The 27639-nt window shown below is 40.0% G+C and overlaps 1 protein-coding gene across 1 annotated transcript in view; it reads right to left on the bottom strand.

Annotated features, from left to right (window-relative positions):
* shank3a (SH3 and multiple ankyrin repeat domains 3a) overlaps positions 1-16197 on the bottom strand; it is a 181033-nt gene extending 164836 nt beyond the window's left edge. The window contains exons 1-2 of the mRNA XM_086298422.1: positions 16064-16197; positions 11642-12146 (exon numbers count right to left, since the gene is read on the bottom strand). Of these exons, the coding sequence (XP_086154548.1) occupies positions 11642-11947 (306 nt within the window). The 5' untranslated portion in view covers positions 11948-12146; positions 16064-16197. The remainder of the gene's footprint in view (positions 1-11641; positions 12147-16063) is intronic.
* Positions 16198-27639: the final 11442 nt, after the last annotated feature.

Raw genomic sequence — 27639 nt, 5'->3', positions numbered from 1 at the left:
TACCAGCTACTGTGTGTGCAAACCTGGTAAAGACCTATAGTTAACGTTTGACCTCTGTTATTGCCAACAAAGGTTATGTTACAAAGTATTGAGTTATATTTTTGTTATTGACCAAATACTTATTTTCCACCCTGATTTACGAATAAATTCTTTACAAATCCTACCATGTGGATTCATGGATTTTTTTTTCACATTCTGTCTCTCACAGTTGAAGTGTACCTCTGGTGCAAATTACTGACCTCTGTCATCATTTTAAGTGGGGGAACTTGCACAATCGGTGGCTGACTAAATACTTTTTTGCCCCACTGTAAACACTTAGATACTACACAGCGATTTGCAATAAATAAATACGTTTGTACCTGCTTTTACTCTTTTTTGCATTTTGGATTAGATTACTTTGAAACATTTTTAAAACCTTCACTATAAAAACTGTATTTTTAACCAAACCCCATTTTGATTTATCCAGCAGCTAACTGTGAAATTACAACCTGGCTGCTCTATAAGCATCCGTGTGATAAAATCAATTCGATCTAGAGAAGCAGAGTTCAAGGTAGGTAAGACAACACTGTGTGCGTAATCTTTTAAAAATTTTAGCACCGCATCAAGACAGTGTGCGAACCTACACTTAGAAGATTTTTTTGTCTTTTGTATGCAACCAAAACTAATTATGTCATGGTTATTCTTTTTCATGAGCCACAAAGACTGTTTATCTGTTGCTAAGTGATTTATTTCACTACAGTTAAAACAGTAGAAGCTGAGCTCCTCTGCTGAGAATAGAGGGCTGTAGCAGTTCACTACTGTAGTGCAGGCTATTGAAAATGTCTGTATTGCCTAGGGGCTTCCTTTTTCCCATTGGCTGCAAAGAAGAGAGTCTTACTGTATTGACTTCAAGTATTGTGTTTAAAATGTCTCCAAGAGCACTATCTACTGCACATAGCATTTGATTTTAACTTGATGGTCAAACAGCTGAAGGCTTATGCAATTAGATGCTTTTGGCTTGAAACACAGGACATGCCAGCCATCTATATCTATATAAGCATTGTTGGTTATAGATATAATATTACAATGGAGAGGGATGTCCTCCCTGCACAAACACAATTAATATCTAGACCACTCTTGTGACAAAAGGTCAGTCTGACTGGGCTAATATTAATATCTCTTTATATTCCCAGGCTTCTCTCAGACTAGACTCAGGAAAAAGATAAAAATGAGGATAACACACAAAAGACAGAAAGGGCTAAAAAAGTAATACAGAGGAAAAAAAGCAATGGATTGGTATAAAAAGATCAATGAAACAATCACAGTATTTAATGAGAAATAACTTTCCTATAGTTAGAGCTTGACCGCAGGGGTCCTATTCCTCTGCGGGGAAACCTGCATATGGCCAATAAAGCATTCATTCAATTCAATTCAATTCAAACTAATATTGTAATGAAAAATGTTAAAGTAAAGAAGAAACACTGTAGAATATATATATACTGGAAGTGCTGGGTTCGAAGGACCACTTGTAGAATATATATATACTGGAAGTGCTGGGTATACAAGTCTGGCCTAAGTCTTCGGTCAGAAAGACTGCAGCGGTCCAGGAGTTTAGTTCACCGTCTTTAATGAAGCTTCACAGAAGATATGCACTTATAATTGTGGCAGGTGCAGTATCGGTGACTATAAGTATGGTTGTAGTCTCATTAATGCACACGGAATCACACAAACTGCGATACAACTGCCATGCTCTGCTGCTGCTTTTCGTCCCTCACTCTCCCTCTGCGTGATGCGCACATGATCACTGGTGCGCTCATTTGGGTGCGCTTGGTTCTTGCCTCTAGACATCCTGAGGCCGAGTCAGCAGGGAATTTGCACAAACACCCTTCAGTCACTGTACGAGTGTTGATAATGTACAGCTTGTCTACCACAGGCAACTCTTCAACATCCCTGACAGCAACAATGTTTATAATGTCACAAACACAACAACCTGCTGATGTGAGTTGACTAAAGCATGAATGAGTTAATAAATAACTACACATAAAACTTTAAGAGAAACCTGTTCATGTTTTGTGTGTCTAAAAGAAAAAAAAAGAGCCAATAAAGCATTTTTAAATCACCAACTATTAGTATCAGTCTTAAAAATCCTATATTATTATGACTTGACATAATAATAATAATTTAAGAATAACCATAACCTTGGTTGATCATTTCAGGACACTAATATATTGTCTATACTATTATTATTTTGATAATATCAACAAGAAATAACTAATCGAACTAACCCAGATCGTATGAATAACAACACACAACTAAGCCCAATTACAGAAACAGAGTTCGAGATTTAACACAGTTGCCAATCTTCTCAGGAGTGGATGTTCCAAATTCACCCCAAGGTGAACAAACCACCAGACTTTTGGAGCAATGTCCTCTGGACAGGTGAGACCAAGAGGTTTAATCATAAAGCACAGTGCCATGTTTAGAGAAAACCAAACACAGCATATCAACAAACACCTCATATTGGTGGATGGGTGACGTTTAGATGACTTTTTATTATTTTCATTCATTATTATGCATCAAGATGTAAAAGCTATGCAATAAAGATGAGAGTAATTAAATTTTGGGGGGGTCAAGTACAGTTCTAATACAAGAAAAGAACCTTAAAGCAACAACCACGAGGGTTGGCTTTGTGGATAGCTTATTTTAGCTATCCTGCTACAAATTTGATGTTTTCATTCACTCTCGCTTGTAATACCTCTGCTTTCTGTGGTAAGCTCACTGCAGAATACCTGCTCAGCACCAATGAGCCAAAACATGCTCTTAGCAACTTACTGTTGAACATGGAAGCTTGTCAGACACATAAAACGCTTCTAAAAAGGTAGTTAACAAAATTAACAGTTTACAAACTTAACAATATCTCCAAAGGTTAATACTGTTCATCTGGACGTAGCGTTTTGTGGGAGAAACGTTTCGTCACTCATCCAAGTGACTTCTTCAGTCTTATAAACAGTACATTTGCATAATGACTGAAACCAGCCCACTGAAGGAACAATGGGCTGGGAGGTCAGTTCCTTAATCTTAATTATGCAAATTCTCATGACCACTGACCAAACCCACTGATCTATAGGGCTTTGGAGCGTGATGTCACGGGGGGTGGGCGTGGAAAGGATTTTGGCCCGATCCGCCATTTTGGGGGTCTAGCGCAAGTGAAAAGGGAGCGAAGTCACACACAACAGCCATGGTTCGTATTTGCTGTGTGGTCGGCTGCAATGTTCGATCGCACGACCGGCAAGAGAATAAGCTTGAAAAGGGTTTATCTTTTTATTCTTTCCCAACCCGGAAGCAACATGAGGCAGCTCGTGTATCGATGTTACCAAACGAAGGCGTCCAGCCTGGATAGCAGCTGTGAGACGAGCTGACGTGTAGTTCTCTTCCATCTCCAAATATCTGTTGGTGCTCCAGACATTTTCATTCCGGTAAGTTCTAAATATGTTCATATCACTCTTTATAGCCTATTAGTTTTATTTTCTATGCGCTCTGCGGTCATAGCAAATTAGAACAAACATCCTACTGAGTGATTTTGCAGAACTACCTTCTATCAATAGAGATGCTAATTATTTGGCATTATTGCAGCAAACCAGCCTATGAAATGGATGAAACATCGTGACTGGGTTCCAGTGCTACAAAAGGGACCTGCTTCAAACATACCACCATGCCAATCAGATTACTTCTTCCATGTGAGGGTGAAGAGGTGACCCTCCTGGATAAGATGGTGAAGGTTTGCTGCGTTTTGGTGAACAGTGTGATAATAAAACCAGGGAAAAATGAAACCTGCTCCTGTTAAATATTCTTAAGTATTGTGCTGTTAAAATTGCTGTATTTTTTCAAAAGATACAGTAAATAATGTTAGTAGTGGGTGATGTCATGTAAACACTCATGATTTTGTGTAAACATTTTGTCATTTGTAAACTATAAATGACATGGATTCTACATTGTAACTGATGTGATGTTCTATAAGGTGGTTTCAATAAAAAAAAAAAAAAGAGGCAAAAATTAGTTTGTTTCTTTATTCAACTTTTGAACAGTGGTACTCAGTCAGTATATATTCAGTAAATGCAAATTATTTACACGGCAGTGCACTACAGGCATAAATCTAGACCCCTAGATAAAACATTATGGGTCATTCCCACAACCCACAGCTTTACTGTGTTCCAGCAAAGTATCCAATAGCAGTGACAACTCCTCCAAAGTAGCAGATGGGATTTTTCTGTTTTGAGGACCCCTCCTTTTACCTGTCACTACAGATGGTCTGAGGGGCCGATGGCGCGATATGGCAGCCTCGCTTCTGTCAGTCTGCCCCAGGGCAGCTGTGGCTACAACTGTAGCTTGCTTCCACCAGTGTATGAATGTGAGAGTGAATGAATAGTGGTATTGTAAAGCGCTTTGGGTGCCTTGAAAAGCGCTATATAAATCCAATCCATTATTATTATTATTATTATTATTATTATGTTTTGATTGAGAGCCTTTTTTTGGGCAGCTGAAGAGGAGAAGTCTATCTTATGGCCAACCTCTGGCTGTATCTTGGCCATATTACCCAGCAAAACCCAGTATGCAGGTTCATCTGTAACAGTCCTTGTGCCACAGATCAACACTGTTGCTTCTACATTAAACAGAAGAGCAGCGACATGGCTGCAGGTCTCTGCGACTCTGGCCATACAGGTGCAGTGCGCGGCTTCAACCTTCCCTGTGATGCTCACAGTGACCCATGGCTGCAATGCTGGTTCATTCAGTCTTTGAGAGTGCAGGACCTGAAACACACACAGACAAAGTTCATTTAAAGACAAGAACTAATGAGCCAAGGCAGACATAAATGTGTTTAATCTACTTTATCATAAATGTAACAAAGTGTTTAGAAAGTTAGCACATACATGTAATTTTTCATTTCTTTTTCCATCTATAGAACGCTGCATGTTATATTCTAAATCTGCCTGTTCTCTGTCAGAAACCTGCCTGCAGAAAATGAACCTAAAGGATGTAATGCAAGGATGTCATCACTTTAGAGATGGAGAAAGCATAAAGTGACAATTATGAATCACTTAATATGATAAGGAGATTCTGCAGGTCATTGATCAATATATAAAATTAAAATAAAATGTATTTTTAGTGACACAAGATACAAACATGGAAGCAAGATGTATAATTAGAATTATTTATAATAAATATGAATAAATTAGTGCAATTTCTTTAACCATAAAGAATAACAATCCTTCAGGACAGTGTCACATCAATGCACTGAACTCACTATGTTATCCACCTAACAGCCTCCACATGTTCTCACTGTAATTTCCCCTCATGAATGAATTTATGCTGCACTAATCTGAATGTTTGCAGGGAAATCAAACGCATTTCACTCGCAGTACTCGAGCTGACTTACCTTTGCTTGAATGACGACTTGTACGCGCTGACTCCACAGACAAGGTACGAGAATATGTCAGGCTACATCAATAGCGGTTGGTCTTCAGGGTTTCTACTCCACGGCCGTATTTCATACGGGTCCACATTTCCAATGCACGCTATTTTCTGCAAGTACCGCTGCTTCGCCTCTGGACGCAATCGGTCTCTATACAGTTCATTCTCTTTTGAGCCGCTTTTAAGCATCTTTCTTGTAGTCGTCATTCTAACACAGTGTGTTTGGTTTGATTCGTAGACCCCGAAAATGGTGCTGCGCTCCCATAATGCATTGCGGCGTGACGTCAACTCCAAAGCCCTATAGCCATGAGTACCATTCACAGAGAGTTGGGGAATGGCTGCAATCACAGCATTGTAAGATGGCAAAAGATGTATCCTTAGGCCCCCTCCTCGATTCAGAGATGGTCTTTCCCTTTTCACGTAAATGGCCTCCTTGACTCCGCGCTCAAACCAGCGTTCCTCCCTGTCCAGGATGTGTACATCCTCATCCTTGAAAGAGTGTCCACTCGCCTGTAGGTGTAAATAGACTGCAGAGTCCTGGCCTGATGAGGTAGCTCTTCTGTGTTGTGCCATCCGCTATAAATCCTGGCAATCCTCCTGGCACTTAACAGCGTACACTATGTTACTCTGTTTGTGTCGGGGGACCCGATCCTTGGGGTGGACCAATTTTTGGCGCAGCGTGTTTTGGGGTTTAAAAGCCACAGAAACCCGGTGTTTAGAAAAAATGCATCTCAAGTGCTCCGATACTCCTGACACATATGGGATCACTACAGGTTTTTGCTTGGGCAGCGGTTGTCCTTCTCAAAAAAAACAAAAAACACTTAACAATAGTATCAACTGGACAAAAAATAAAAAACAAACAAACTAAAGAAACAGATCGTTTGAGTCAAGGTGTCTGTGTCAGTATTTGGACTGAAAAGTTGCGTTCTTAGTCCTGAATTATTTTCGGGGGCTTGAGCTCAGTCCAGGTCTGTTAATATTTGGTTTCTGCTTCTAAATCTCAATCCATCCATTTTCTTAACAACTTATCCAACTGAGTTGCAGGGAGCTGGAGCCTATCCCAGCTGACACTGAGTGAGAGATGAGCTACAGCCAGGGCAGGTCATCAGAGAGACAGACTACCACTCACACCTACACCCGCACCAATTTACTAGATACACAGGGAAATCCCTTCTCTACTCAGAAAGGCACCAGCAGAACTGTTAATTTGGGTAACACCAGGATAACAGAACTGAAATCATATTTGTTTTTCAGCTACTAAATTTTGCAGCCTGCATTCAACCAATCTACAGTGTAAATCAGGTAGCAGTACTGATTAACAAGTTACTAAACGACAGGTCCCCACTCTTACTGGCTAAGGAAAACAACAGTTGCATATTTGGAAATACGTCAAAATATCATCTGGACTGACGATGCAGGCAGATGGTAGTTAAACAAGAACACACAAAAGGGACAAAAGAGATTAATCTGCCAGGAGGCTACACAGCAGGTACTCAAAACATGATGGCCACATGTTCCACAGAGTACAAAAATGACATAAGGCATAACTGTCACTGGATATATACTCGGTAAATTGGCCAAGAAAAGAATTTGACGCTGGTGATATAAAAACAACTTGAACTTTTTTTTTTTTAGCTTTTTTTCAGTTTCTGAAATTTCCACTTGAAAACAAAAATCCTATTATTTATTCAGCAACAGATTTACAACTGTGAGGTCAAAATGACAAGCCTTGGGGTTAATGGAGAAGAGACATTTTTAAACTTATAGTCTATTTTCCACATCACGAGATCAAAATTAAATTTAACAGTCCGACAAAAACTGTCATTTTTTACTTTGACTAATAAAAATTCTAAATTTGAATAATTGAGATGGCGTTTGAACAATTAGTCACTAGCACAGACTTTTTAAAAATTCCAACAGCACAAAAAAGACAGCAGGGATGAACCAGCATTGGATTTACACATAACAGACAAGTATCTTTAGTGACTTTATTTCTAGCATCCTGTCAGCAGCCTTTGAATTTCTTTAGTTAGCTTAAAGAAAAATGCTAAAAATAACAGAGTTTAACAGGTATAAAGCTGGATTTTTGCACCAACTAAGCCATCCTCAGTCAGCTGAAAACATGGTCTATCTTGGAACGGTTTGTCGTGCACAGGAAATTGAACAAGGAGAAGTGGGGCAGGCCTAATAAGCAAAACGAAAACTTTACTAGTATGTAAAAGTTATGTCTTCAGGGTTTCAGTGGAAGGGTCGCTTTGCAAAAGCCATTTTAAAGAAAGGGAAACAGGGAGAAATGACTGAACAATGCCAAATTATACAAGAACTGGAGTGAAAATCAATGGAGTGATGAAACCAAGTTTGAAATTTTGGGTTCAATGGGTTCCATCGGTTTTGGGTGGAACACTGAAAAGTGCAATCATATGTTTAAACACCACACAGTAAAGTCTGGAATCTGCCTGATTGGCAACAGCATAATTTTTTTGCATTGATTCCAAACACACTGCCAATGCAGCAAAACTATACCATGGAGAGAAAACCGCACAATGGAACACTCCCCAGCATGTGGACCTCGACATTATTGAAGCAGTGTGGGATCATCTTAACAGAGAACAGAACAAAAGGCAGCAAACATCCAAAGAAGATGCTCTTCAAGAAGCCTGGAGAACTATTCCTGAAGACTTCTTAAGACTGCCTCAACTTCAATAAATTGCTGCACCTATTTTGTATTTTCCTAGCAAAATATAACGAAATTAGCGGTGACTCAAGACTTTTGAAGAGTACTGTAGAATGAAAAATGTCAAGGACAATGTCTTTCATGAAATATTAAGCCTACATATGTACATGTGCCAAATGTTTCCAGAAAATAACTTACTCAGACAGCAGTTCAAGACAGTAGCAGACAGGAAAAACAGGGTACCTTATAAGCCAACTACACAGGCAGACAGAAGAGGTGGAAAAAAATTCAAAAACAACAGAAAAGACAAAGAGGGCATCACAAAGTGCTAAGTCCAGCACAAAAGGATGTAAAGTGTAAGGAGGGACACCATATGCTGCTACATGCAAGCATGTGAACAGGAAAATATGCACAGAGACAATGAAAGGGCCTTCAAGATGTCTATTTCAGTTCGACCCAATAAGATGCAGCAACTATTGTTACAAACAAGAGAGCTGAAACCTCGAGCTTCCACAAGACAAATGTTTTTTCAAAGAGAAAGCATACTGCGTGTAACCCTCAAACCCAAAGGTCTATATAACAAGACTTGAGGGGTTTTTTTGTTTGTTTTTTGTTTATTTTTAAAATTATTTTCTCAACATCATAATCGTGACAGATTTCTGCATCTGACAGAAAAATGTATTCTGTGAATGGATAAAGAAATGGGATGCACTGAGAGACGTAACACAAAAATAAATGGAGAAGATGGATTAAAGCAGGTAGGCAATAGTGGGGCAGACTATTTACGTGTGTGTCTCCCTCTCTTTTGAGAGATGAATGACACCCATTAGCGGTATTGGGAATCTATCTTTTTTGCTTCTATCACAAAAATAGAATTTTTGTGAAGCTGGGTATGATGAATACCAAATGATACCTATGGTGGGAAAAAAGTACAATCTTTACAAATAATTTCCCAAACACCCCGACCGAACAAAAGGTGGTACTGACTGCTAATGCAACTGTACTATCTCCTGTTGCCAAAATACAGTTAGAGATTAAATGTTTGCCAAAGACTGAACAGTACTTTTATGTAATGACGGACTTGCTTAGAATAAATTGCAAGCTGAATGACTAAAATCCATTAATTTTCTTCCTTAATTTCCATAATTGTCTTCCATAATTTTAACACCACTCTTTATTTTACTCCATCACCTAACCAGACCTGAAGAAGAAATTCTCAAAACACAGTTCACATGCAAGAATAGCACCAGAAATAATACCCCTACTTCAGATTAATTAGGCTGAAAAAATACTGGGAACTCAACATAATAGGTCAGAGATTGAGAAAGGAATTGTGAAGGAACTATTAACTATTTTATACTCTGGCTTTACTGCATATTGGGCTGTGCTCCACCCTAATTTCTCGCAGAAAAGGGAAAATGTTGCCCAGCATGATCTTTGCATGGTGCTTCATTCTCCTGATCTAGGCTTGAAACAGCAGGAGATGTGTAATCCTACTTCAGGCAGACTATTCTAGTGTAATCTCCTGCTTACTCAGAGTACACACGAGTCACTTTTGACTGCTCCATAAAAGATTCAAACTGTCAGAATCTGGCCATCTGTCAGCTGCCTCTATGTTTGTCTGTCAGACTTCAGGCAAACTCTCTGTTTGTCTTTCCCTCTATCACTGTGTCATCCCATATGTGTTCTTGCTTTCTTATCCATATACTGGACTAAATGTGACTGAAACTGAAACTAATAATTCGTGGAGCATCTTAACGTTACATAACCACATTAAGGCAATTCCCCGGGCAATGGGATTAGGAATCATGAACATGAGTGCATGTTTGAGTGTGTAACTGTGTAAGCTTGTAAAACCATGCCCAGGTGTGTGTGTGTGTATTCTTTCATGTAACTGCAAATACTTATTCTATATTATACATATTTGCATGCTGAGAGTTTTGAGTTTGAGCTTGCTTGAAAACATTTTTGTCCACACAGGGCTATTCTATAGCACCTTTGGGGAATTCTCTACTTTCTTTTCAGCTGCCTTCCTTTTATTTCCTGCCTTTATTCCTGGCATTCGGTGCTGGAGCCTCACTAAGATACAATGGGTCATTTCAGCCAAGTATCCAACGACAATGAGGTAATCAACAACAACAAACAGAGCACCAGCCTCTTGCCTTCGCCATCAATGTCTGCAGAATGAATAGAAACGGGACACTCAGCCTAACTTCTTGCAAAAAGCTTAGTAACTGAGCACAAGTATGTAGCGAATGGCTGCCAGGGTATAATCTGTGTTTTGCTTTACAATTAATAGACAATATATCGAGTATTAATGTGAAACAGAAGGTGAATGGCTAGATAAGTTGATAAGTGTTGACTCAGAGTCATGTGTTATTCCAGAGGAAAGTCACTTCATTTGTCTAATAGTGTGATCTTATATGTGCTACTGACATATTTATATAAACAAATATATATATATATATATATATATATATATACGGAGCGAGAGAGAGAGAGCAGCAATAGCTGCAGACATATAACATGGGGTCAAGATATGTTGAGCTGAACGTTTTATTTTACAGCCAATCAAACAGTAAAATGCTATTTCTCTGCAGTTAAGTGCAGTTCCAGGCAATCAAATTGAAGATCCCCGTTAACCTCAAAGAAATGGCACCTTGACACTTCAGTGACAGATGTTCCACTGCACTGCATTACTCAATGTTGTTGAATCTACATGAATGAGATAGCTTGAAAACTGAATGACAGAACTAATTTACTATGTGCCCATTTGTCCTGTTTCACACCACCCTCTGCAGCAATCACATACAGATATGGACACACTTGTGAAGGCGATCAAATGGTTTCAACAGTCTGATGGTTCTGCTTTTATTTTCAGTGGCTGCAATACTACACAGGTACAGGCTACACATTCAGAGAAACTGCAGCTTCATTAGTGGAGGAACAGTGTATGATTGGACCTGTTATACTCTCTGGGCACAGAGCAAACACAGTGGGAAGACGACATGATGAGGTAAAGTTTTACTGTTTAGGTATAACTGTCATGATTCTCTACCTCGTGCCTTCTTGGGCATTTGCAATCACCTCACAGCCTCCGTTACCCCTGATGCCTTTTCCGTTCCTCCCCCTTCCCTCAGACCCCCATTCTCACCCTAAGTGGCCAGTTGTCAAAGTCAGCTGAAGCCCAGTTAATGAAGAGGTAGATTTATTAGCGAGGCAACAGTGGAAAAGGTGGGGAGGGGAGGAGTGGAACCCCCAGAAGCCAGCAAGCAAACACAGCTACTAAGTGTGCATACCAAAAAAAACCAAAACCGAAAACAAGGGAAAAGAAGAGCATGGGTGATAACGATAAAGAGAAGCTGACGGAAAAGACGAAAAATTAAAAGCTGACGATGTTTAAAAGGACAGATAATACATAAAGCCAGCAGTAGAGAGGTAGAAAGCACCTATTCAAAGAGGAAGGGGGAGAGGCAGATTACCTCTCTTTTATACTCTGGCTACAGAATGAGCTCTTACCGTCTGCTGCAAGTCTGGGATTCCAATGCGGATGACCACCGTGTTGCCTGTTGGCTCCTCCATGGGTGCTCTTGCACTGTTGCTACGCTCTGCACTGGGACGGAAAGCCGGAACACCGTGAGGAACGGGAACGCCACTGTCCTCTTCCCGGGAGCTGCTGCTGTCAGTGCTGGCCCCCTGGCTGCCGTTTGCTGCGTGTGTGTGAGGGTGTGTGATTGTGTGTGAGTGTGTGTGTGTGTGCTGCTGCTGGTCCTGCCGTGGAGGGCTCGGTGGCTCATGTTTGCCGGCTGCCGGACGCAGAGGCATGCTCCGTGTTAGAGGCTCGGTCTATCCGTCTCTCTCTCTCTCTCTCTCTCGTTCGCTCTTGCTCTCTCTCGCTCTCTCAACACACATTCAAGCACACACACTCATACAGTCAAACACACACGCAACACAAGCACACGCATACACCGATGGCTCTCGCTCACACTACACGCACGCACCGTTTGCAGCATGCATCACTCGCCTGGGAGAGAAAAAAAGGGAGGGAGAGAGAGGAGGGTAGCAAAGGGGGAATGGGCAAAGTGGAGGGGGTAATAGGAGATTACAGAGGGTTGGAGGGTAAAAACACAAAGATAAGTACCCAAGGCAACTTGAAACTAACACTCAAATTAATAATGCAGGGCAACTTTGAAGAAATAACATTCACAGAATAGTGCAAAATCTCTTGTCTGCAACTTACACACAGGATCACCCTAATGCTACTAGCAAAAGCTGAAAACGAATAATGGAGGGACAGCATGAATAAACAATTAGATAAAACATTTTCGGATCATTCGCATTAACTATAGGCGTGTTTGGATAGCGTTAATGACAGCACCACTGCCAATTAATTCGTATAATGACCTCTGCACCCATTGATGTTGCAATATTCATAATGTGACACAGCTGTTGTCACACACTGTTGATCTTGCTGTAGAGTACTAACACTATGGTAATATTAGGACAGCGTGTGTGCGTGTGCGTGTATGCTGGCAACGGGAGGGGGATGTTTGTTCAGATCAATGCGGGGCAGGATTTGGCCTTCATGCTTCACTTTATCTATGGGGGGTGTCAGTGATCAAAAGCCTCCCTGGTAAACAGCAACACACAAACAGAACAAACTGCCTTTAATGTTGATGAGGTTTTCGTGGGAGTTTTTCCTCATTGAGGGCTATTTTCATACAGGTCCTAAGGCCAAAACAAATAAACATCAATCTGACCTTGATTTCCATCTAAATGCTTTGTTAAGCAGGGATCCCGAGCGTTTCAAAGTTTGCCATTGTATATGAACAAAGATGCATTATTATTACACTGACCAACATCAACTTGCGTGGCCCCTGTTCTCACATTCAATTGAATTCAAAACTCCAGATAACAGCAGAAATGCTTATCTGCTGAGATTAGTAATTGGACTCTGTGAGCTGTGCTTGAATATAGTCAGTTATTCACACCACAATTTAAACAAGTGATCTCCTCATGGGAAAAAAAATGTGCTGTGAAACATTTGCAGCAGGTCTGTAAATTATTAACCGTGATGTTAAGTCAGTGCTATGCCCCATTGTGTTCTCACTGACATCCTAGTTCAAGCTGACCAGACGGCCCCAAGACAACATTTTCTTATTAGGTGGAATTTAAAGAGAGCGCTTGAATGAGAAAGTGATGAAAGCAAGCGGATAACGCGAGCAACTGAGTACGTGTGCATATATGCAATAGTTTGCAAAGGTTTTAGGCATTAGTGGATTGAGTTGTTATCCGTCAAAGGATGTCCATCAAACAGACACCAGATTCTACAGTATAGTAACAACTCTAAACATGTATCCAGCACCATCACATCACATTGAAGCATATGAGATAGAGAACAGTCTCAAGACAGTGTAAACACACAGTAAAAACTGTAGCAAGTTTCTTAGCAATGACTAGGGCAGCATACTTGCTGAAGAGCTTGAAAAACTGTACACTTGATATACATTGTATGACCAAACCCTAGAGGATTTCTGTTTACAGCACAAATACTGAATAAACACCACCTTGAAGGCATCCTTCATTTATTTTTAGCAATAAAACTTTTTGGTCTATATATATATATATATATATATATATATATATATTAGGGGTGCAACGATACTCGTATCGATATTGAACCGTTGATACAGTGCTTTCGGTTCCGTACGCATTTGTACAAATTTGTAATTTATTTGATCAGCTTTCCTTCTGACGATGCTGTCTGTGTTGAGCGCTCAGTGAATCTGCGTTCGACTACTCCGCCTAGGCTGCACTGTCGAGCGCAGATCCACTGAGCATTCAACACAGACAGCATCGTCAGAAGGAAGAGTGCAGGGCAAGCTAGCGAGACAGAAGTTAAGCTCTCCTTGCAACATGGCAAATTGAACCTCCCCTACCCTCATTCAGATCTGGCGTTTGGAATTATTTTGGTTTTCATGTGACATATGACCCTGAAGGTAAGCGCCTCATGGACTAAAGTAAAACAGTATGTTGGATGTGCCACGCAATGCTGAATTGGCCGTCTAGCCCCACGCAGGGGTAGCTCGTTAACGGAGATTTACCGTGTTGTGGCGTTAACGTCATTTCAACGAGATTAACGCTGACAGCACTAGTGGGAACACAACGAATATGACTGCACATTTACGCCGACATCATCCTAGTGCAAAGACAAGTGGAAGCAGACAAAAACAACAAGCATGCATGCTACAAACTTTACCTGAGTCATTTAGACAGCCGTTAGCACATGATTCTCCTTATGGGGACCTGATATGTTTAATATTGTGGCGAGCTCAGACAAGGAGGAGACGGAGGTATCGTTTGGTCTTGCTTCCCGTGAGCTAGCCAGGGAGCACAGCCGTTTATTGACATCTGCAGAAGAACACTGCCGCTAGCTAACTGCTCAGCGCGGCAACCGCACAGCAACAACAACACACAGAGCGCCCTCTGACCCCGGAAGGACACACCGTCGCAGCGAGAGGGCGTCACCCGTCACTATGGCAACATAAACAAAACATAACTGTACAAACAGAACCCCGAACAGCCCTGACCCGCTACATAGCCCCCACCTAAGGGGTCAGTCGTCCCCGACGACCCCATTACCCCACACAAAGTCCTGCAAATGTCCAGGTGCCTTCTTTTGGCGCACCGGCCGGTCACGACCGGCGAGGGAAAAGTCACTCGGGTCAGAACATGGGGTACCACCATCATCCCACTTCTGACACCAATGTGGCGAGCTCAGACAGCGAGGAGACGGAGGTGTCGTTTGGTCTTGCTTCCCATGAGCTAGCCAGGGAGCACAGCCGTTTATTGACATCTGCAGAAGAACACTGCTGCTAGCTAACTGCTCAGCGCGGCAACCGCACGGCAACAACAACAACACAGGGCGCCCTCTGACCCCGGAAGGACAACGTCGCAGCGAGAGGGCGTCACCCGTCACTATGGCAACATAAACAAAACATAACTGTACAAACAGAACCCCGAACAGCCCTGACCCGCTACAATATGCTGCTGAGAATATAGCCCAGAAGAGGCGTATAGTATAGCTTTTATTTTGGAAAGAGCCATTTCTCTGTAATAAACTCTCTTTTCCAAAGATGAGTGATTCCTCAATCAGATACAGGTGTTACCGCGCCAGATCCGCGGCCCCGAACCGTAGTAAGGAAACCTCTGGCAGTTACTTGAAGGTTCCGTAACTGACTCGTAGCCGGTGTTGTGCCAAAAAGTGATTGTCTGCCAAAAAGTGATTTCCAGTGTTTCTGTGTATTTTTTATGTGTAATATCTTTACGTATGTTCGTAAATAGACTTCGGTGAACAGGGGATACAAAGGGGTTACATAAAGAATTAAAAATTATCTGTTTTTTAAGTATCTTTACAACTTGTACTTACATTATAACCAATCCGGTCCTTTATCCCCACTTAAAATATTTTTACAGAACTATTGTAATATTTGCTGCCATTTCTGCTGTGCTCTTGGCCAACTTACTCTTACAAAATACATTTTTAATGTTAATGAGATTTTTTTTACTGCATAAATAAAGGTTATATAAAAGTCGCTGCCAAAAACTGATTGCGGCTTGTATCTTGCTACACGAATGTTGTTTGTGGCTCAAGATGACTTTATGTCATCCATAAGGGATGCATTTGACATATGTTTAACATATTATAGCCCAACAAGTTACTTATAGCACTTTAAATATGAGCAATCGCTTTTTGGCAAATACCGGAAATCAGTTTTTGGCAGACAATCACTTTTTGGCACAACACCGGCAACAGCTTACTATACAGGTCAACTCCGCTAGCAAAAAGATCGAAGGAGGCGTAGGAAACTGCTTCACTGAACTTTATTTCTTTTCTAAGGCACGAACACCGTGTACAGTGGGCTGAAACAGTTTACTCACAGCGAGCATCGCCGACACAACTCTGGCTGTCGAGGGAGTTATTATATTCCTTTTATTTATTTTCTTTTCGTCTCTTCTGTAGCTAACCGTTACTTTTTCCCCTTCTCCGCTCTCTCTCTTCACACACACACCAGGCAATCCCGCTACACACATCCCGAATACATTTCCCATCAGGCTTCATCCTTAAAGGGCCATGCCTGTAACACAGGGCTTGCAAAATCGCTAGCCCGACGGGTTAGCGATTTTTCCAGCCGGGCTACCAAAATCTATCTCTGCCCTGCCCGTCGGGCTATTGTAGGAAGCAAAAATATATGTCAATGCTTTTGCATTCTTTCGGAAATGTAGCTGGGTAATTATGTCATTGGCATCGGTGAGCCACTGTCAATATGTGACATATTGAAATCGCGTTTGAATTTGCGCTTGTTTTTTGCTTTCACTTTGCAAACGTCCAGGTGCCTTCTTTTGCACCTGCCGGTCACGACCGGCGGGGGAAAAGTCACTCGGGTCAGAACATGGGGTGCCACCATCATCCCACTTCTGACACCAATGTGGCGAGCTCAGACAAGGAGGAGACGGAGGTGTCGTTTGGTCTTGCTTCCCGTGAGCTAGCCAGGGAGCACAGCCGTTTATTGACATCTGCAGAAGAACACTGCCGCTAGCTAACTGCTAAGCGCGGCAACCGCACAACAACAACAACACAGGGCGCCCTCTGACCCCGGAAAGACACAACGTCGCAGCGTCACTATGGCAACATAAACAAAACATAACTGTACAAACAGAACCCCGAATAGCCCTGACCCGCTACATAGCCCCCCACCTAAGGGGTCAGTCGTCCCCAACGACCCCATTGCCCCACACAAAGTCCTGCAAATGTCCAGGTGCCTTCTTTTGGCGCACCGGCCGGTCACGACCGGCGGGGGAAAAGTCACTCGGGTCAGAACATGGGGTGCCACCATCATCCCACTTCTGACACCAATGTGGCGAGCTCAGACAAGGAGGAGACGGAGGTGTCGTTTGGTCTTGATTCCCCATATATATATATATATACATACACACACACACACACACACACACATATATATATATATATACACACACTAGGGCTGCTCAATTAATCGAATTTTAATCACGATTACGATCTGGGCTTTCAACGATCATTAAAAATGACTGAGCCGATTATTAGCCCCTCCCTAATTTATCCGCGACACCTTAAAGGCCGGTCCGTGAAAATATTGTCGGGCATAAACCGGTCCGTGGCGCAAAAAAGGTTGGAGACCGCTGATTAAGAGGACCCGAGGGAAGCTCGGAAAGCTAAGCAGAAGTTATTTGGAGAGTGACTGCTGTTGGTTGAAAAGAGAGTTTAAAAAAAAAAAAACTTCAGTGGTGTTGCACACTATTTTATATTATTTTTTTAAAGTCATTGTTAACCCTTTAAAGCCGGTCAGAGCAGCACGCTCCGTTTTGCGTAACTATTTTTAAATCCCTGTAGAACCTGAACCGTGTAAGCTAGCGCAATAATTTGTTTTGCATATGAAACCGGAGGAGTTGTACTTACATCTTATGCCATCAGCTTGTCCTCGGTCATGGTTTCGTTCCACATATAGCTTTGCAAAAATTGCATAAAAAGCGCTTGCAGGAACAAAAACATAATATTCCAGAAACACGCTTTGCCGTTCCTATCAGCTGTTCGTAACACTTCCCACAGTGAAATGATGCGCATGCTGTTTTCTTTGCAAATTTGCATCATAGGATTGTTTTTTGTTTTTCCTGCAATATATAAAAATTGCTGTATCTCCAAAATAAAACTATGAAGACACTCAAAATAAATTTCCTGTGGTGGGAAACTATTTTTTGCAACTTTATTGTATTTAAAGTTTTGAGGGATAAACCTCTTAAATTTCTCCAAGTAGAAATATATGTAAACAAAACAAAAGCGATTTTCAATTTTTTTTGTAGTTTATTGCACTTTTTTGCAATTTATGTAATTACTATGGACTTAATGCATACATATTATTAAAATATGGGCTATAACAGTTGTATTGATGTATAGCAACTTGAAATGCTCCCACAAATGGCACTACAGCATGTAAAAAAAAATAATATAAGCTCTGGTGGACTTGGTTCTATAGTAGGTCTTAAAGGGTTAAATAAATATCGTCAAATAATCGTGATCTCAATTTCAGTGAAAATAATCGTGATTATCATTTTTGCCATAATCGAGCAGCCCTAATACACACACACACACACACATATATACACACACACACACACACACACACACACACACACACACACACACACATATATATATATATACACACACACACACACACACACACACACACACACATATATATACACACACACATATATATACACACACACACACACACATATATACACACACACACACACACATATATACACACACACACACACACATATATATACACACACACATACACATACACACACACACATATATATATATATACACACACATATATATACACACACACATACACATACACACACACATATATATATATATACACACACATATATATACACACACACATACACACACACATACACATATACACACACACATACACACACACATACACATATACACACACACATCTATATATATATATATATATATATATTATTTTTTTATTTTATAATCTTAGATAAAGGTACTGACCTGCTAATTTAATTATGAGAAAGAGAAGCGCAAGATTAAATTCCATGAGAACAAATAAGATCTACCAGTCGTTAGACATTTTGATCTTTATCCTAAAAACATGGAAGATTCTGATTTTGAGATCCATAAATGCAAATAAAAAGCTAAATGCTATTAGTTAACAAATCTTCTTGAAGGGAGACATGAGTGGGACAGAGAAGGAAGGGAATATAGTTACAATCTTTGAAAGCTTCAGTGTATCTCACGGGATTTTCTACGATGGGGAGTTTTAGCACACACACTGCATCACGACATCAGAAAAGCCTTTGATTCCTGTCGAGAACTTCTCAGCATAAATAGTTTAGAAGTCAATCATGCTGCTATCTTACAGGTTCAACAATATTCAGCACTCAACAGTGCAAGGGCTTCATTCTGTGCTGCTTGGGAAAAGTAAGCATCAGGCTGCATATGAGCCTCACAACTGATAACGTGCTAATTTGGAGGCATATATTTGCTTTCAGTTAAGAGAAAATCAAATATTAGCAGGTCTAGGTAAATAAAATAAACCCATTTGCAAGGTTAGATGAAAACAAGGACATATTCTAAAATCGTTCCCATACTGCAAACTCTAACACCTCTGTCAGCAGATCTGAGTTAGGGCATGCCTGCACTTGCCTGTTTTCACAGTAAGCACATATCAGGAAGTCATCCACTTCAGACACGCGGTCATCACTAGAAATACTTTGATTTTGCTCCCTGGGCTGAGCCTGAGCGGGACACATGTCCTAGCTGTGAATTACTTGCCCTACTCTCACAAAGACGACAATTAGTCATTAAACAGATTTTGTACTAGGGTTAGTCATCTCCAGGTAATGTAGAGTAAAGTTCATCTTCAATAGCTTAAATCACATACCGGTATCTATGTAATAACAGAGGGGTTACCCAGCACCAAGCACTACAGAGGCTTAGATGCAAATCCGCTGCCAATGCTGGACACTTCACAGTATGTAATCCCATTTGCTCCAAAGAAAGAGTATGGCAGGTTGTCCTAATGCATTACAGCATCAAGCAGGTCACTCCAGCTTTGTGTAACTTTTGCCTGCCAGGTCTTATGGGTACAGAAAATTGATAGCATTAAACCTTGCTGCTCAGCTGTGTGTTATTGGTTGTTATTAGTATTGGTTAAAATGGGTTTTACAGGCTTAAAACTACATTAGGACATTTCAGAGTACAACACTGTTTGGAATCCAACACTTTTGAATTTTTCAAAATGACTGATATCCAGAATAATCGAATTTAATAGACGTGAAATAGCAATAGATCCCACATTAAGTCTGTGAATGTGACAAAGAGCCCTAAGTTGGCTTGCCAATAAGCAACGATTCCCCAAAGATATCTGGGGAAGAGCCAGGCAGACATTTCATCCTACTTGCATCATGCAAGGATAAATTGTGTTGGCAACAGCGCTTGAAGAGATCTACATACCAGGAATAAGTTATCTAGTAGAATAAACGGCAAGAAAAAAAAAAAGGAACAAATAATTGTGGTTAAATCATTAACCAGAATAAAACTCTTCTTAAACTTTTGACTTGATTTACAAATGGAATTTGATTTAATTGCTACACCTACTTCAGTGCTCTCACAGAACTTATTCTGAACATCGCTCCTCACACATCAGTGGTAGCATTATGGAACATCACATTTGATCCTGCTAATTAAAGATCTATCAGGCTCACTTACTATCAATCTTATTAACTGTATTTTTCAATCTTTTAAGTCTCCTTAGTCAGAATTTCAATCCGATATTTCAGAAGTGATCAGTTTTTGGTCAAGCTTGAGTTTCTAACCATTTGCACCGAGGTTGCAAAAAACCCCGTTTTTCTCTGCTAACTTTACGAGAAATTACTTTTGCAAATATGCAATGCAAAATAAGCTTCCAGTCCTGATGGATTTCCTGTCAAATTCTAGAAGAAATTTCATGATAAATTAGCTCCTCTATTATTTGTGGTATATAATAATTCCTCGGAACAAGGTTCTTTGCCACCCTCCATGAACCAAGCTGTTAGCTTTTGAGAAAGAATAATATTATGCAGTTCTTACAGACCACTCTCCTTAATAGGGTGTTAGCACTTTGGTTGGATAACAGGGATTTTTTAATGGCTGCCACCTTTTCACCAATATGCACACTCTTTTAACTCTTTTACTCTTTCAAATTACTCTTACTATTATTTAAAAATGCTACTCTAAAACCAGAAGACTAGATTTGATAGAGCAGAATGAAATTACCTGTTTGCTCTACTATGTAGATTTGATCTTAGTGAGAAGTTAATTTCTTAGATTTCATTACTGAAAAAGCTACATTCAGAGGACCAGAATCAACTTTTGGATTATTTCCTTACCTTGATGATTGAGCATGCATCAAGACTTCTTAAGTAAAGCTTTTATTACTTTATGCATCTCCATGAACAAATGCACTAATGCTGTACAACTATTTACTGTGTACTATCTCATTGACTACCCAAAGCTGCCCTTTATCTCCACTGTTATTGGCTCTTGCAGCAGAACTGTAGGCCATCTTACTGAGGTCTTCACCTTTGTTCATACCACCCCAGGAAAATTACCTGTCCTTGACAGATTGGGTTCTTTCTATAAGATATTAATTGATATACATCTTATCTTATTCTATCTAGTAAGGTAAATGTTTTCATAAATGTTCAGTAAACGTTTCAGTAAATGTAACCCGAACCTTAACTTCTCTAATGTCCTTTAATTATTTTTCCTCTGATCACTAAGACTAAATCTGACCTACAAAGACAGCGTAATCTACCATTGTCTTCTTCTTAGCCTTAGAATTAATCAAGGCTGTTTTTAATGTTTTCATTTTATCGAAACAATTCTTCAAGTCAATTGATCAAAGCATTGCTTCTTTCCTGTGGCGTGGGAAAAGAAACTAGGATTCACAAATCTTTAGTCCAGAGGTGTAAAGTCGGTGGGAAACTTGCATTACCAAACCCACCATTACACTACTGGTCTGCACATATCCATAAGCTGACATTTTGATTTAGGTCCTCGGCCGTCCCCTGTTGCAGAATGGAAAAATCCTGCGTTACCTCTTCCCTTACAGCATTGCTCACTTTTCCTTTCCCAACCAACCTCTCTGGTTTTACAGATAAACCAGTGGTAATAGCAATCATAGGTTTAGGCAATATTTTAAATTCTTCTCAGCTTCCTCTTTAACTCTTTCACGCATAGTGGTCACTACAGTGGACAGCTATTTAAAGCTATTTGTGTCAGTGTTGATGGTATACTTGCACATAAACCACTACATTGGACACTGATGTGTCACTCCATACCCTGCCACCCACTGGTCCTTTAATGTTACTATAGATGTATAATGTGTTTCATTGCAAAGTGCTTCATACAACCTCAATCAGGATTTTTTCAGTATTCAGTATTTTTATTCATCCTTTCATGCCTAAAGATGAATAAAAAAGACTTCAGAAAAAATCCTGATTGAGGTTGTCATAATTCATGCATGAAAAGGTTAAAACCAGTAAACCATTTATTTCGCCCGTCGCTGACAGATGTCACCTTATCCATATGGCATAGTAAAGGCCCTAATCACGTTTGCGACATACTGTATAAAAACAATGTTTTTCAAGTCAAATAATGTGTAAAAATCACCTTTTCTTGTTTTCTTTTTTTATTATTATTATTATTCCATTTTGTTGGAAACTTGTGCTTTCTACATTTGTTGTTCACATTTACTTAATAAAAACAATTAAGACTGAAAAATAAAAGAATATGTTCCAGCTTTTTTTACAGCCTTGTACAGTCAATCACCCTACAATATTTTAGATATTTGCATATGTTTTTAAAGGGTACCTTTGTGACTATTGTGAAAATAGCTGGTGAACTAAAATCACTGAGGACAGAAAACATTTCTGCAACTACTTTGATTCCAAACTTGGTACCTGCTTGAGTACCAAGAAAAGTACCAAATCAACCAACCAGCCTTCTAAATGTGAGGATGCACTGGGTTTTGTTTGTTTTCCTTTGGTTATCACTAACAATAAAATGCTTTTGGTTTTAGAAATCTTACCAGACAAAACAAGCAATTTCCTTGTTTTCATGGAAATTCTCGTATTTATTAAATACAACTTGACCCTAAATATGAAACCAAGTTAATTAACAAACAAACTGTGGCTTAATTAAAATACAATTAAAAACTTACTGCACTGTAAAGTCTTTGCAGATACAAGCTTTCATATATGTTTAACCCCATGCTATGCTACTGATAAAAGCACATATTCAGTGAGTACTTGGCAATGATTCAACTACTTAATGAAATAGCTGGACCTTGACTTTAGCTTGCAAAAAAATGACATTGGCTTATCAACAGCTGAATATTCTATATTATCAGTTGTAACCTTACTCTGTATTTGAACAGAAACTAAATGCTGTGCTAACCCCCTTATAACATGTTTTTATTCCTATGTTCAACATTTTAGTCACTGGTTGCTGTTTTAAAAGTGCTTTATAAATAAAGTTGGCTTGGCCTAACTTGGCTAACCTAAAACATACATTCAGGTTAAAACTATAGTCCAGATTCTCTTACGCTCGTATCTTGGGAGCATTAAGAGAATGGTCTAGAATTATAAAGAGGCTAGCACCCATGTCTCAGCTAACAGCTCCTCTCTCTTCAGCTCAGATCTCTTTCTCCCTACCCCCTCTCACACCATCTCATGCGCTCCAGTCCAGTGAAAACAAAGTGAATAATTCATGACTATACAGAGCAGCGTGTGCATGGATCCAGTTCAATGTATGTGTGTATCTGAAACATCTGCCGAGCTTCAACAAGAGGAAGTTAAACTAAAATCCACTGCAAGCCAGCAGCCACCTTTACCTGTTTCCCTCTAAAACATCCACGCTGGACAAAACTGAGGCGTGGGTAGAGGGAGGGGCAAAGGTAGCATGAAGCAGAGAAAGAAGCAGGGAATGTGACTGAAATAGTCAGTGCGCCAAGAAAAAGTAGAGAGAAGTGAAGCATGGAAGAAAAGGGGAAGTTAGTGGGGTAACAACAGAAAGAGGGGAGTGGGAGAGCCTGAAAGAGGGTGGGAGAGAGGGAGGGAAAGATTACATACACTCAGACACATAGCCACATGGCCTGGAGTAAATGTGATAACTGTTCACAGACCCCATCAGAGCCTGCTTCACGCTCCTCTACACCTGGTAAAGCAAATGTCATGGCCACTCACAAACTGAAGTCACCTAGGGCCACATTTATGCACACACACACACACACACACGCACACACACACACGCACACACACACACGCACACACACACACACACTTTATCTCTCTGTTCCAGAAGACATTTTCTTCATTTTTATTTATTCTTTCTTCTGTTCTTACAACAGTACCTCCCTTTCTTTCATAGGGAATCCAAATTAAGATGACGCATTGGTAGCATCAAACAAAAACACAGGATGTGGTCTTAACTGTGTGCTGTGGTGTTTCTGCATTATCTGAAACTCAGAGATGATTTTTAACACAGTCAGACGTAATGGGCTAATCTTTCTTTCAATTGAGCTCAGAAGACGGTGGGAATTTAATTTAAAATAAATAAAATAAATATGCTGAATCTAATTTTCTTAGACATCCGCTTCACAATTATACTTAACTTAACTTAGCATAATAAATATGGTTTGGAATAATATATCAAGCTTTGATTCGATTTCATTTCTTATGAGTTCTTATTAGTTTTATTGGCTACCAGTCTATTGGACAGGTAGGAAGTTGACTAACACACAAAGCAACAAGGCAGCTTTATATTTAGCAGAACTGATATATAAGATAACACTAAGGAAAGAGAAAGGGGCTTGCATCACTTTGCAAGGCAGGAAAAGGTGTGCAGCAGGTTAAGGTGATGAAGGATAGAGATGGAAATGTACAAATGATTGACGAGAGTGCGTGGAGAAGATAGGAGGAATACTTTGAGGAGCTCATGAATGATGAAAATGAGAGAAAGAAGAGGACAGATGAAGGAAAGTTAGTGAATAAGGAAATACACAGTATTAGTAAGGAGGAAGTGAGCTCAGGTATGAAGAGAATGCAGAATGGTAAGGTAGTTGGTCCAGAGAAAATACTTATGGAGTTATGGATGTTTCCAGGAGAAAGAGAAGTGGCCTTTTTAACAAAATTGTTGACACAATCTGAGAGTCTTGTGATCTAGTGAGACCTGCTATGATGTGTGGTTAGGAGATGGTGGCACCAACAAAAAGATAGGAGGCTAAGATGGAGGTGACAGAGTTTCAGATGTTAAGATTTTCATTGGGAGTGACCAAGGATGTACAAGATTAGAAATTAGTATATCAGATAAAATGCTTATGTTTTTTGGATGTGTGAAGAGGAAGGAAAGGGGATATACTGGACAAAGGATGCTGAATGGAAAAGAGGAAGACCTCATGGACCATTCATGGATGCAGTGAAGGACCGGCAGAGAGTTGATGATAGAGGAGGATGCTAGGGATAGGGTGAGATAGAGGTCTGCTGTGGTGACACCTAAAGGGAGCAGCTAAAAAGAAAAGACAAAGATGAAGAAGATGGGAATATGCTACATAACACTCGGGTGTAATGCATAGAACATTATGGTTCTATAATGTGATTCTTCATTCATTAATATTTTTTGGCAGCAAAAATATAAGCATTTGAAGGTTGTCTCAAGACGTTTGGATTGTACTGTATTAGTTACTATCATTTGAGGATTCTCGGACACAACTGTGTTTGAGAAGCAAGGTTGTTGGTCGTGTGTAACATGAGTGAGGAACAGGGGAGCACTGTAAAACAAGATCTAGTTCCCAAAAATGCAACTATTTTATTTTAATACATGCAGAGGTGGAGCTTCCCACTTATATAATATAATGCGTATAATAATATACTTATTATACGCATGCTTTTTTTCCCCAGACTTCATGATGCATAGTACCTAAGACTCTATCTCAGTTCTCATACAAACCTCCTCATAGTTCCCCACAGAGGGTCAGGGCATCCTCTCTCTGTGTGCAAGCCTCCCTGTTGTACCAGAGGAAGAGATCGAGAACAACTCAGAGAGAGTGTTTCTCCACAGCCACCTCCCTCCCCGGTATAAGTCGTATGTAGCATCTCTTGAAGTTAAGAACCTCCTTGTCCTTGATCTTCTAGAGTACAGTATGCAAGTGACAAAAGGCACTAAGATGGGCATTTGTAGCTGTGTACAGTGATCTGCAATTTGGAAAGTGGTACACATCACATGTTGTCTGGATGATGTATATGCAGTGTATTAGCATCTATGGATCACTGTCTTTTGAATCATCCAAAGTATTATGAGACAGATACACAATCTCTGTGTCTTTCTCTGAGATGCACCAACACACATACTGTTCATATGGATTATCCACTCAATGTAAATAAAACACTGCCTGACTCATCCAGAGCCCAGGACCACACACAGAGGCTCAACATGGAAAATTAGCCATGCGCTAAAAGCTTTTGGAATCAATATTCTACAGTATCTGCACCGTATCCCAAAGCTGCTGTCTCTATCCAGTTCACATGGGCTGACACAGCAAGCAGTGCTCCTCCCCTTTCTCTCTCTCTCTCTCTCTCTCTCTCTCTCTCTCTCTCTCTATTTCTGTAATATGTGAAAAACTACAATAATATCACCAAGCTCACAGCAGGCTAATTATACTGTTATTGTGTTTGTGAGTGATAATACCTATATGTGCCTTGATTTAATTGGTAAGTTAGAAATCTTTTGAATCCATCACCTCACTGACAGAACTGGAAAAAAACTGAGAGAGAATGTTTGTGTTATGGAAAACCTCTAGCATCTTTTTTTTGTACATTTCAAAGACTGCGTTCGATTGATAACACAGCAATTTCTGTGCTCTGAAGAAAGGATTTTTAGAAATCTTTAACACTTGTTTGTGGGACTAAATTCACTTACAGACACATGCTTACAGGGCGTCTTCCAGTCCCTCATGTCCCTGCCTATGTTAAAATATTTTTACCCCCCACCTCTGCATCTTGAAACAGTTACAGTGCAACCAACAAATCTGAAACTGACTATCACTTTCAGCTTTTGCAATACCATGACCAGAGATTACATTGTGTAGGAAAGATGAACTTTTCAATATCCTATTGAATAGCGTTGTTTTAACACAAAGAACTATTGTCAACTAAACATAGGAAATAAAACTGACTCAAAGTGACAGATTTTGTGTCACTTTTCTGTGTGTCAAACACATGTATGCTCCTCTAGTGTGTATCACAAATCCCTACAAAGTTGAGCTCTGCCTTTGTAAATGTAAAAGTTGTAAATGAGTAAAAGTATTAAAATTAATTGAAGGTGGTAATAAACTAATAAAAACTTTAGCTAGCTTCAGAGTATATATGTCCTCTCTGGTTTCGTGGAGAACCCTCCCACCAGCCTCCTTTCTTTATAAAACACACACACACACAGACACACACAGTTATGGAGGATAGCCATCAATGAAAAATTTCTAAAGGGATTCATAAGAAAACAGAAGTACACTAACAACCATTGTTGTATCAAACCCTTGCGTCCTGTCTTTGTGGTTATTCTCCTTTTTTCTCACAAAAGTCATTCTTTCCCCATCTCTTTGTCTCTCTCTGTTTATAAATTCCCTCTGTATGACCACAGAAAATTGCGAATATACAGTATCTGTTGATCTATGTGTTTCCAGGGATGCTGCTGGAGTGGATTCTTTGATGCAGTCTGCCTATTAATAATCAATGGGGCTCCCCAGAGAGAATTTCATAAAGCCTGGCAGCCAATTAGACCTGTTTCGTACCATACACTGCATTATCTCTCCACACACCACCAC

Source organism: Aulonocara sp. 'chitande type north' Nkhata Bay, linkage group LG7, assembly GCF_057382095.1.
Source record: "Aulonocara sp. 'chitande type north' Nkhata Bay isolate Kocher_YH1m ecotype deep benthic linkage group LG7, A_spYH_male_GT1.1, whole genome shotgun sequence".
Taxonomy (NCBI): Eukaryota; Metazoa; Chordata; class Actinopteri; order Cichliformes; family Cichlidae; genus Aulonocara; species Aulonocara sp. 'chitande type north' Nkhata Bay.
The sequence above is the reverse complement of the archived record's forward strand: the minus strand, read 5'-3'. Positions and strand labels throughout refer to the sequence as shown.